At 43.9% G+C, this 13,280-nt stretch overlaps 1 protein-coding gene across 1 annotated transcript; it reads right to left on the reverse strand.

The window, feature by feature from the left end:
- Positions 1 to 459: 459 nt before the first annotated feature.
- Positions 460 to 5,264, reverse strand: LOC140561765 (phospholipid scramblase 1-like). Its single transcript, XM_072686999.1, has 8 exons — positions 5,085 to 5,264; positions 4,948 to 4,995; positions 4,773 to 4,858; positions 4,560 to 4,602; positions 4,241 to 4,461; positions 2,116 to 2,277; positions 1,258 to 1,419; positions 460 to 1,170 (listed from the first exon to the last, which is right to left on the reverse strand). Exons 1-8 carry the CDS (start codon positions 5,194 to 5,196, stop codon positions 1,123 to 1,125), a joined length of 882 nt encoding a protein of 293 aa, XP_072543100.1. The 5' UTR covers positions 5,197 to 5,264; the 3' UTR covers positions 460 to 1,122.
- Positions 5,265 to 13,280: the final 8,016 nt, after the last annotated feature.

Below are 13,280 nucleotides of genomic sequence, written 5' to 3' on the forward strand. Positions count from 1 at the left end.
TGGCCACGTGTTCCATGTTGGCCCCACATATGGATGCCCACCAGTGTTCCTCTAGCATCAGTGATGGGATCAGGAAGGGTTAAACATGGGCTCCATCTTGGTTGTACACTGCCACATGATGTGTGAACCCATCGATTAGGCCCATTTGGGAAGCCCTACTGGCTCCCAGTATCTCGTCGAGTATCTAATCCTAGTACAAACCCACTCAGAGCTCCAGGCGTCGACCTGGAACCCACCTAGCCATGGGCATGTTGGCTGGGCAGTAACAGAACTGGCCGTCGGTGTTGTAGGAAGCACAGGATGGCCTTCATCCTCCCAGCACTGGTAGCATTGTGTAGCAAGGGGAGCCCTAACTAGCTGGTAGGAAATTTGACAGTTTAGAGCCATTCGTAAACTGTGAAAATGCAGGGAATGAAGCTAATAGGCGAAATCGGTTGCAGTCGAAATGAATCCACCCCATTGCAAGTTTTATAGGTTTATTAGCAAAATATACAAACGTTCAGCTGCAATAAACCAAACCAGACCAATTGAAATATCTCAACACAACGTATAGAACAACACACAATACCACTTGTAATGACGGCTGCAGTCTCAGAGTTACTCAACTCACAACTTCACAACAAGTGTATTTAGTTTAGTTTGACTCCATCTTGCCCTTCCACACTCTGCAGGTTTGTAGTGCCAGAAGCAGCACAGCAGCCCCAGAGTATTACCGATTCACCGCCATACGCTTCACTGTAGGCAGGGTGTTCTGTTCAGCGTATGCTTCATTCCTCCAACCCCAAGACATACCATACTGAACTATACATACGATACATGAGTGTAACTAAACATTTCAAATGTCGGTTGGACGGGCAGTGCCACAAAAAGGCCCGACACCAAATCTGCGCTCCACCTGTGTCAAGATTCTGTTGATTCTGTTCAAAAATGAAAACTTCCTTATTTTGCTTTTGACCACACCAGTCACAGTTCCTCACTGCGTGTGAGTGGAGGAAGCGCTGCACTTCACTCTGCTTGTTCTATGCCTTCACATTTGTCAATATAGTCTTGTTCATCTTTAAAAAGGCACATAAGGCACAGTTACTTCATGTGTTTTTATAATATAATGCAGAACACAGTTTATTAATGATGTGAATCTTGCTTCGGTGAGTTCTCGAAGTACATGAAATCCTAAAAAAAACAAAAAAAAGCATTAGCCTCTGCTAGTTTACCCGCATACTCCTTTGCACACATTAAACACTCACGACTTAAACTTACAATGAGGAAACAGGCGCCTAATATAACTGCCTTGATTTTGACATCCAGATCCATGGGAAACTGCACCCCAAAGTTGTCTGCATCGGTGAGCATTTCTGCCTCCATGCCTGTCCACTGTTTGCTTATCCTGCCAATTACAGAGGCTCCGTCCAGGGACATCACCTAACACCACCAAAGACCATAATTATCAGATTAATAGCCACCTTAGTCTTATGTGTCATTTTGTCATGGGTGACTTCAGTGAGTCACCTAATGCCAAGCTGCCGGAGACAAACTATCCTTGTGGTTTTGGGCCAAAGCACAATGGCACAACAATAATGCTAGCACTATTAAACAAATACCTGCAGTGCTGCTGTGATAGTAAAACATATTAGCTGTTAGCAAAGCTAGTTTATAAACTCGTTTAGGTGTCGGAATCAGAACTACATACATTTATAAATGGACAAAAGTATTGGGACATCTGCTCAGTCATTGTTTCTTCTGAAATCAAGAGTATTAAAAACAGTTCATTTTGTTTTTTTGTGGAGTAACTGTCTCTACTGTCCTAGGAAGAAGGCTTTCTGCTAAATTTTGAGGCATTGCTGTGAGTTAGTGAGGTCAGAATGTTGGATGGATGATCACCACACCCCAACTCACAGTTAAAAGTATTGGATGGAGCACCATCCATCATTCCAGAGAACACAGTTCCACTAGACAAAAGTAGCTGAATGAATTTGTTGGATGTCCACAGGGGTGTCCACAAACATTTGGACATGAGGGAACAGATATATCAGACTTCACACTTAATGCTTTAGACTCTGACAGAAGCCTTGACAATGAGCTGCTGAGTCAGTGAACTGAGCAGTCTTCCAACAGTACCTCGAAATTCACATCAGAACAGCAGGTACAGTCGCAGAAAGGCCCCACTATCTGCAGCACCGCTTCTTTTCTCTCGTCCTTAATGGTGAACTTGGGTAGGTAAGGGTGCCACTCCTGGATTACATACCCAATAAGACTTCCAGGAGGGGCTTGGACTTCAAGCTGCAATACAGAAAGTCGGACAATGAATCTGCATTTAGGACTAACATAACCTGAAACACCCAGAAACAACCCTTCCAGTGGCCAGTTCACTTCTCTGACCACTGGGAGTAGCATGTTAGGTATTCTGCCCAAGAGCCCAACCAGTAGTGCGCGGTCAATTCTATGTTTTACCCCAAAGCCCTGCAGTTGCTAGCTCTCTGCCGTTGGCCGTCCCACTCGATAGCTTAAATAATTAATAAGGGCACAATTAGAAAACTGTTAAAATCGGTTCATTAATGTCTTTAAATTCCAAAAATACCTAGCAGGTTCAAACGATCACAGATGTACGGTACCACCTAGTAGGCTAGTAGTATTCCACCTTTGCCTCTTGGATTGGCTATTAGGATTCTGCCTTCTGCTCTGTGATTGGCAGTAGTATCCCACCTTCAGCTCACAGACTGTCTAGTGGTATACCAGTATCTGCTCTAGGTCTGGCTAGTAGTAGGCTATACCAGTTCCGGCTCTAGGTATGACTAGTAGTAGGCTATACCAGTTTCGGCTCTAGGTATGGCTAGTAGTAGGCTATACCAGTTCCGGCTCTAGGTATGGCTAGTAGTAGGCTATACCAGTTCCGGCTCTAGGTATGGCTAGTAGTAGGCTATACCAGTTCCGGCTCTAGGTATGACTAGTAGTAGGCTATACCAGTTCCGGCTCTAGGTATGACTAGTAGTAGGCTATACCGGTTCCGGCTCTAGGTATGACTAGTAGTAGGCTATACCGGTTCCGGCTCTAGGTCTGGCTAGTAGTAGGCTATACCGGTTCCGGCTCTAGGTCTGGCTAGTAGTAGGCTATACCGGTTTCGGCTCTAGGTATGACTAGTAGTAGGCTATACCAGTTTCGGCTCTAGGTCTGGCTAGTAGTAGGCTATACCAGTTTCGGCTCTGGGTATGACTAGTAGTAGGCTATACCGGTTTCAGCTCTAGGTATGACTAGTAGTATCCCACCTTTTGCTCTAGGACTGACTAATAGTAGGCCATACCAGTTTCTGCTCTAGGACTGGCTAGTTGGATCCTAACATCTGGTCTAGAATTGGCTAGTAATATCTGACTTGCTGCTATAGTATCTGCTAGTAGTATCCCACCTTCTGTTCTTGACTGACTAGTAGCATTCTGCTCAAAAATCAGCTGATAGTATCCCACTTTCTGCTCTAGAATTGGCTATTCACCTCTAGGACACATTAGAAGTGTCCCACATTCTGCTTTGGGACTTGTCTAGTAGTATCTCAGTAGTTTCTGTATTATGTATTATATATCCTGACTCGTAGTATCCTACTTTCTATTCTGTCCTGGGTCCTGCACTATGTCTGACTCCTGGTGTCTAGCATCCTGCTAATGGACTGGCTAGTATTTCATACTTACAAGCAGACCACCTGATCCACATTATCCTCTCCTATCAGTCTTGTTGAAGCCTAAAAGACTGATTAGTATATATATGTATATAATAATAAATTCATTACTTTGCTGTTGGTGATTCAGTACAGTTTTTTTGGTCTGGGAGTAATGGAGGTCAAAAAGTTCTTTGTTTCCTCGTGTTACATATCCAGTTTAAGATAGGATGCAAATGTTGGGCAGTGAAAGTCCCCTTTTAAACCATGTTTTCCTTCTGTGGCTCAGACCTGCACGGTAGCCAGTGTTTCCAGGAACTGTAGGGAGTAAATTTTGCATGGTATCATAAATACACTGGGAATGCGACAAGTGCATTTAAGTTTTACCAGGGGAGGTTCTGTAATGCTGAGGTTGATAGAACTACAGAGACCAGCCACTTAATTGCAAGTTACCAATCAGAATCCAGCTTGAAGGCTTTGGACATTGTAGTGCAGGTAAGATGCAGCTAAGTAATGACTTAAGTAGTGGGAGCTAGTCAGAGCTGGTCTGGACCTCAGGTCTGCAGGTAGGGAGGTGGTGACCACTGGCCTACAGCATACCTCTTGCAGACAGCATGGAAAGCAGCAGCTGCTGCAATGTAGCGGGCGTGTAAGAGTGAGCACTTCCCGTCCCGTGTTGTCCTGGAGGTGGAGGGCGAAAGAGCGCATGGGCCCGCAGATCATCCGCCCGCAAAAGTCGCTATCTTCAGCGGCAAGGAACACCTGCTGCCCTACGCTGTTCTTGACTACGTACTGGTTGTTGGTCTCCCAACCCAGCATAGCTGTGAAAGACAGAACGATGGAGAGAGGTTCTAGCTAAGAGCTAAGATTACTGTGATGTTACATTCTTCATCACTGTACAGTGTTTAAGGACGGTTACCTTCAATTAGCTCCACTTTCTGATGGACGAGGAGCTGGTCGACCTGTGTGAAGGATGGTGGAAATTAAGAGGCTAGTTTATGATTGCATCTGAAGGTGGTGGTTCAACATTGATTGATAGGATACACTAAGACCGTTGGCCCTGATAAAACTGTGCTCAGTGACGCTTAATGATGTTCTTTCCACTACGACCACGGATTGTTCCATTCCTCACCTGGGTCAAGTACTCCAGTCCTGGGGGGCAGCCGGGTGGGCACTGGGGGACAGGCATTATCACAGGTGCCTGAGGTGGCACGTAGCCTGAGACATAAACGCAACGCTTTTGGTAAACGCAAATGGTAACAACATTTGAGTAATATAGCAAAAGACTTCCAAGGGTTGACATGGACCTGGAGGAGGTAGCGGCATCATCGCAGGTACCTGAGGGGTCGAGTAACCTGTGGTGACGGAGGACATAAGTGTAAGCAGCATGGACTTCCTAACTGTGTACGCAATACAACGGTCAGGTATCTTGAAGTACGTGCACCTGGTGGCAGAGATGGCTGTCCATATGAGGCTGCAGGGTAGACACTGTGAATGTCTGAATGTAGGCCGGTTGTATAAACTGTGGGACCACAACAGGCATGAGGAACTTGCATATTCAGACAGGATTCACATGAGTGGTCTGTGGGCTTGTCTAGGTCAGGTTCTCCAGTACTACACAGTCATATCAGAATACCATGGCCACCTACCTAATAGTGGGAATAGCCACCTTTGGCTCGGGTGATGCTTTCGAGGCGTCATTCTAGAGGTTAGCTGCTTAACAGCGGATCTGCGATATCAATAATCAACCACTGGTAGCATCCCAGATACTGCTAACTTTGTGGGATGTCATAGAGCCGCCGTAGTGAAGGTGTACAGAGAATGGGCTTTTTGCACATCGAGTGCCTCCAATTGATATAAGAGTGGTGTCCCAAGGGCCATTGATGCCAGACGGTAACGACAACTCCAGTGATTGGTACCGCTGTGGAGCAGCTAACTTCTTTAATGAACAACATCTTGCTGGTGTCAACCAAGCCAAGGGTGGTTCATCCCACTATTGGGTAGGTGGTTCTAATATGACTGTGTAATGTAAATTACCATTGGACCAGTTCAAGGTTACAGTTACCCTGGGGTTGGATGTACAGGCAGCATACACTGTATATGCATGCCAAAACATTATGATCACTTACAGATGATCCGTGTTAGACGGCACCTAAACTGCGGGTTCTCGTTGTTGTCACTATGGATATATATGGGAGATTCAGGACTCTGCTCAAGACGGAGGGAAATGGTTCGTGTTTGTGCTTTGGTGTTAACGGCAGGTCTGCTCTGCTGGCTGCTTGAGTATAACGGATGTTATGATTCGCCGATAAAAGCTTTGTGAAGTCGGATTGAGTTGGTCAAAGGAGGAAGTTGATGAGCAACTAGAATTAACGTCCTACAGAATCACGCTGAGAGAAAAACATCATCACAATCAAAGCAAGACAAATAAATCTACACCCTCACATTCCACTCGTTCTTTTTTTCTTTTGCAGATTTAGAAAACAAAGTTTTCCTACAATGCAAATTGTCTAAGCCCTGCTCATTTAGCCGAGGCGCCAGCCTTGCTCTGTTGCAGAGTGGTGTGACAGTTCTGCGTCTTCTCACTGCACAGACCTAACTAGCGTCACCATGTTAGGAGATCATGGAGGCTAATAGAAGATAAGCCTAAAGTTTATCAGTGGTTTACTTACCAGGAGTCATGGGTGCTTTGAGAGTCTCACCGCCTGGAGGCCCAGCAAGTCTGTCTGATAAACTAAATGGGGTGAGTGATTGCAGGGACAGTTCGAGTGTATTTGATCTTAATGCTGCTAGGCACCAGTTCATGAAATGCACTGGTGCACACACACACATATATATCCTTGTTTCTGCACGCATTGCCCATTCTGTCAGCTCCACCTCCTAGAAAGAAGCCCTGTGTCCGGACTGTTTCTCTGCATACTCTCTTAGCCTCCTTTCACCCTGTCCTTCAGTGATCAGACCCCACAGGACTGACCACCATAGAGCAGACTGTAGTTTTTGGTCATCCTCTTTATCAGTGGTCACAGGACACTGGATTTGGCTGGATATTTCTGGTTGGTGGACTGTTCTCAGGCCAGCAGTGACACTGAGGGGTTTAAACACTCAAGCAGCACTGCTGTTTCTGATCCACTCGTACCACCAGCACAACACACACTACTAACACACTCACCACCACCACCACCATGTCAGTGATTGTCACTGCAGTGCTGAGCCACCAACCAGAACCCACCTACCAAATACTACCTACATGCTCTGTGGTGGTCAGTGCTGTGGGGTGCTGAGCATTGAAGAACAGGGTGAGAGGAGGCTAACTAACCAAGTCTGCAGAGAAACAGATGGATACAGTCTAGGGTTATAGAGCTACACAGTGCTCCTGTATGGTGAGTGGAGCTGACAGAATGCACAGTGAGAGTAGGCTGATCGGTATACACCTCATGAAAACCTTTGTCTCTCTTTTAACATGATATTGATACCACAATATTGATTACATGCTAAAATCTTAATTTATTACAATTTAATATATAATTTGTTACAATATAATATAATACAATAAAAAAAACAGTACAAAAATGGACATACAGAAACAAACCACAACACAGGAAACATACCCAATAGCACACCTTATCTTCAAATTCACCAGGTATCAGAGTAATTACAGTACAGATGAAATCAGCTATAAAAATGTTTAATCAAATCAATATGTGACTTAAGAGGAACTTAAGGAATAAATTAATTTATGAAAATATTTATTGTGGCCCAAAGGGAACCCTATAACCTTTCCAGACAGAAGCAGATCAAATTCTACAAACCGAGGATGAGTAGGATGCCCCATAATTTGCTGGACTTTCCTCTTACTACTGGACAAATATATCTGACCTAACTGTTTTTGTTGTTTTACGTATGATCCTCCCAGCCATATTCACAATCCTTTGACAGCGTGGTCTCATCCTTAGCCCTGAGGAAACTGTACCAAGTGTGTATATTATAGCAAAACACTCTCAACCAAACTCCTGTAAACCTCAATCTACTATTAAGTAGTAAAATTCTGCATAGGTTCAGCTGGCTGACTACCAACCCAACACCAACTAATTAGTTTATCAATCTGATGACCGGAGTATGCAGCCTCCTTACAAGTATCCCCTTCATGAAATAAGGCAACCAGGGGCATACGGTCCACATACTTATACAAATAAGAAGTGGTGTCTCTATTTAATAAAGAGAGTAAAAGAGTTCCTTGACTTCAGATCAGTTCAAATGAAAATGCGACTGAGTGACGTAAAGTTCCTTTATTTGTGAAGAACATTTGGGAAGTGCTCCTGGTGAGGAAATCTGTGGTTGGTTGTTTCTTTGTGGTTCAGCAGCTGGTGGGCTATTTGCTAATAAACCTTCAGTAAAGCGTTTGCAACACTGCGATCTACTTTTGTCCCGCCCTAACCCTCTAAGATTAACCACCTATTCCCAGATTTACTGTAATTGGCAGCTTCAAAAATACTAATCCCTTCATGTGCCCCTTGGAGTACCTCAGTCCAGTCCACCATTGTTCTGGAATTTAGCACAGTGTTTAGCACAGCGTTCTCCTCTTCAGTAAATTCCAGTGCAAAGAAATGTCTCCTCTACCAGAGTCTCCCAGAGGTCTTCTCTGAAATCGAGGGTATTTTAACGAATTTGTCCACCTTTACTGCAGTAACTGTCTCTGACTGTTTTCTCAGAAGGCTTTACACTAGTTGTTGGAACACCTCTGTGAGATTTTATTGCATTTAGCCACAAGAGCTTTAGTAAGGTCCAGTACTGATGTTGGTACTGATGTTGCACTCTTAACTGGTCCCCAAAAGTATTGGATGGAGCACCATTACTCTAAAGAATGCAGTTCCACTACTCCACAGTTGGTCCAAAGTTGGGGGTCTGTATACCACCCTAGTGGACCCTTGGATGGGATGCATGGGATATGGTGAGGCTTGGAGTGTTCTTTCCCCCCTTTTTTGTAATTAACTGGACAAACACACCCAAGATAGCCCTGATGAAGTATCAAAGAGCCCCCTCTCACATTCTCTGGCATTAGTTCCTGCAGAAGGCTACTACACTAGCTAACGAAGAGGCTTGTCTTTGTTGAAACCTGAGGGTTTGCATTTCTGTCAACAGCTGCTGCAGAGTCTGTCAATGGTTTCTTTGAGTGGTCACCAACCCTGCTGCTGCAGATCTACCTTCTTTTTAGCTTCTCTTTAGACTTTAGCTGCAACCCTAATCAACCCCAACTAAACCATGTAGAAGTACTTCCTTCCTGTAGGTTCTGCCCCTGCCTTCCATGCACAGCAGGATCTGCAAGGGTCCAGATATGCCAAGACCTGGGCTGACGAAGGGGCCTATGCCAACTTACGGTTTTGTTATCTATCAAATTGTTGGAGTTGGTCTTCTTCTTTTCTGCACTCTGGGGCCTTCTGGTAGAACTTGTTTAGCTCAATGAAGTGTAAGATTTGGGTTGGAGGTGCGATCTGCAGGAAATTTATCTTTAGCAGGACAGTTGGTGTCTATAGAAGTTCACACCTCGAGTTATCACGTTGGGCTACAACCACTGATCTTATTCTGCCTTACCCTAAGCACAGGAAAGATGTACTTATGAGGACTTGTGAGGAGGTTGGACCCTCACTTTGCTGTGTTGTGGCTTATTTTCCGATGCTCAGTATGTATTTCTTGACCGTCTTAAGCTTTGAGTAGCAGGAGTCATTTTTATACTCAGCATTCGAAAGGACGTTGGCTTTCAGAGTGACCTCAGTATTCCTGTGTTCGCCGCAGTCCTTTGGCTTTTTTGGCATTTGAATGTCGGGGTAGATATCGCGTAGTGTAGCCCCGGCTTAAATTTAGATATTCCCTGTTTATTCTCAAGGGTGAAGGTGCTAGGGAGCACCTGGGAGAACACCCATCCAGACCAGCCCAGCATTCTACACACTCTTTAAGCTGTGCTACCCTTTTCTGCTGTACAATAAGATCTTAATTGATTATTTTAGTTATGATGAGGACATACAGTTCAACGTGAGACCCTGCCGAGGGTGACGGGATGAAAACGATGTCATGTCTTGGCTACCGTCCAGACGGTTTTGTGTAAATTATTTATTTACTTCTCTCACCCTCAACAGTGTTTGCCGTAGTGTGAATGGGAGTATACCATTTCACTTAAAGGTACAGCTGGAAAAGCACCATGACAGCCATCTACACAACCCATCATCTGCCATTTCCATCTGACATAATGACCATCATCCCTGATTACCTGTACTTCCGCCTTGCTCTAGTGAAGTACTTACCAGATCTCCTGGTCCTGAAGCAGCAGATGTTGTTCAGCAGTCAGTTTACCTCCAGCATCCACATCAACATGCTGAACAGCCTGGCTCCACGAAAGCAAATCGACCGCTTCCAGCTCGTCCCCCTATCCGGCGGTGACTTCTTGGTTTAACCCGCCTGGAAGACACGTTGTGTGTCTGATGGAACTCATGGTCTGTCTGCCTAAGGTTGCCGGGTAACTCGAAAAACAAAATCCACACTCGGTCAGAGCATGGCGCCCTCCTTCATTTTTAATGCCCCTTGCGTGACGCTGACCGTCCACCTGCCAGTAGCCAAGTTTGAAAGGAGAACGGCTGGTGTGTGCTGCCCACAGGTGGATCAGTCAGCTCAGACATTCGTTTGGTAGGGTGAGAAACATAGGTTTTCTCTTTGTACGATCCTGAAGATAGGACTCGTTCGGTTAGCTGTTTGGGCGGGTCAAGAGAACCCATTTCAGGTCAGTTGTTTTGACGCATCTACAGTCTGGGCAGCTTGTGTTTTGGGCCTTTTTTGCTAGCAGTTCTAGCCTGTATTGGTTCAGCTTGCTTGTTGCACTCTTACCTTCTCATTTTGGTATTTCTGCTTATCCAAGCCTATAAGAGCCCTTAAGGAGACATAATGGGTTTTTTATTTTTAAGCCGTAGGCACAAGACCACCCTTTAGCCACCATAAATTATGTTGAAGCCACTAGGTCGCATATTGATTTTACGCAAAAACCTTGCATTTCCATTTTTAAATCACTCTGAATCTGACAGTTGTTTCATGACAACTGGACCAATATAAATTAAGTCATTATTTGAAGTAATTTTGCATTGACCTCTATTAATGTTTAATATTTTTTCCCCTTCTGTAGAACTGCAGAGATCACACCATAGCCTTTAGGAACTTCATTTATGACTTCAATATGTTAACCTGTGGCCAGGCCTTATTAAAAGCAAAAGCATTGTACCCTAAGGGCTGCAATTGTCTGCAGCTGAAAAGGAGAGCTGTCAGGGATTGTTCATTAATTAAATTTGTACACGCAAGCAATTTAAACACTCATGTTCTGATAGTCTTGTGGCATGCGTTGTGTTCACCGAGTGACTTCTGTGTTCACTGGAGTGTTTTTTTGTTTTTGGTAATGTGAGTGTTGGTCAGTGTAGAGATATCGGTCAGTGAGAGGGCGTGGTAGCAGATTTTGTTTAATGTATATTCCTTGTTTATGGAGAGAATGTTTATTCTGTAGGGTGGAGCTGTTCTGTTTTGACGTAAGCTGGAGGAACACCCATCCAAACATTATTTGGGGGGGAGGGTTTGTTTTAGTAGCTCACCCATGACCCAAAAGTTTCTTCATTAGTCAACAATATCCATACTGGTTCATACAATCATATGGCTCCTGCTTTTAAGGAGCCATTGTGTTAGAACTTGAACGTACACAGACTCCTACCCCACACTGAGAGATTTAAGAAACTAGATGAATAGATGCTAACAGGCTTGAGCTCTTCTGCTGGTAGATGGTCCACTGCAATACTGTAAAGTACTCAGTATTTAAATATTAAACAAAGACTTTGGCTCAACTGCTGGCTTAAACAGTCACGTAAACAAAACTTTAACATAGTGCTGATTTAACATACTCTGAGCATCTGTGGTGTTTCCTACTGCTAATGTACAAACTGAAAAAGTCAGACAAACAAAAAATAAGAAATTAAGAAAACTGGTAGCAGGTTAACCGTACAGAGGCACGAAAGCCTCCGGGCCTGTGCTCTAAACTACTGCAATCTGATGGCTGGAGCATGAAAAAGCCCACCCCATCATACAACTAAACAAGTTGAGGCTGGTGCCATAGCTCATGCTTCTGCAAGCAACTTAGAGATAGGTTGACAGTGCAGTGGTTTCATGCTTTTAGAAACTGTGTGCACGCGATGCTGCAGGAAGCTGCTCGGAAGTGACTGGCAATCACTACCACGGTAAAGAAAAGGCATGCATGTATAGGCAAGTGCAGAAATCAGCCCCCATTTCGTTGAAAACTCATTTCAGTTCCAGGAAATTGAACTGACGTCAGAAACCCCCACCACAACAAAGGTGGGCAAACCACTGCTTCTGGTGCCCATGGTTAACATGTGGGCTGTAGGGTGGCGCTTAGAATAAACATTTTAAATGGCGGCAGTTACTTTAACTTTGCACAGAAAGTGCTCTGAAATAATGTATAGAGCTGTATGGGGTGGGGCATTTTACAGTAAAATATCCTGATACAGAAGGGGAAACTGGATTGCAGGAAGTGGGTTCACAAGTCTCTCACACACACCAATTAGTATCAACCGTCAGCCATTTGTTTCCCCATCACTTTTTACCACCTTGACCAGGTTCAGCCACAGTAATTCGACTGACCTCTGGTGTTTGAGCTTGCTTTTCTGCATTGTTGCACTGATTTGCTAAAGATCCAGTTCAGTTCAATAGGCAAAATTCATTCTAGCCCAGAAATGACTTCTGCCCTCTTGTGGACAAAGAAGGAACACTTTCAATGACTGTGTCCTAATCAATATTGCCACCCCTATTAGATTAATAATCATTGTTTTCAAATGAACTGCTGAATTGAAGTAGTCACTTGCTGCAGGACTGTTGATTCATTTTTAGAGCCAATTTACTTTTCCCCAAATATGACCCACATCTTGTACATTATGTACATGCGTAGTCAGGCTTTTGTACATGGCTTTTTTTTTTTCTTCTCTTTTTTGGGTTTAATAATAAAAAAGAAAGTCAGTCACGCAAGAACCTTAGCTCCAAAGAAAAATGAAAACTTAATAAAGACTTAAAGGTAGAAAGATTTTAATCCAAGTCATTCTGGAAAATTTCTAGTGGCCCATTAATCATGAAATCTTGATACAATCTAAATACATTCACATTATGGCTAAGTAAAAATGGGCAAAAACGGAGATAAGGTTTTTGTGAGACAAGTTAGGTGGAGGTTATAAATCTTTGTAGCTTCTTTTTACTACCATATCAGTCAAAAGTGGACAGAGCGTCAACATTACAGCTTGCTCTATAGGGTAAACTTAGAAAATTGAACTAACAGGGTGTAAGAATATGTAGCTGTGAGAATATGAACACAGTAGGGAAAGTACTAACAGAAAAAAAAAATCGAAATATTCAACAGACAAAAACTGTTTCTTAATGTCGGTTTCGATTGACCGCCAACTGCAGTGAAAATGGGTTTGCAACAGAAATACGAGAAGGTGACCAAACTAGAGTTCTACTCAGACCCGAATAAAAAAAGTGCTACAGTGCCCCAATACTGACTGTAACGAATTTCAAAACACAAGAGGCCCATTGACACATTTGAGGCCAGACA

The sequence above is a fragment of the Salminus brasiliensis genome, chromosome 9 (assembly GCF_030463535.1).
Source record: "Salminus brasiliensis chromosome 9, fSalBra1.hap2, whole genome shotgun sequence".
Classification (NCBI taxonomy): domain Eukaryota; kingdom Metazoa; phylum Chordata; class Actinopteri; order Characiformes; family Bryconidae; genus Salminus; species Salminus brasiliensis.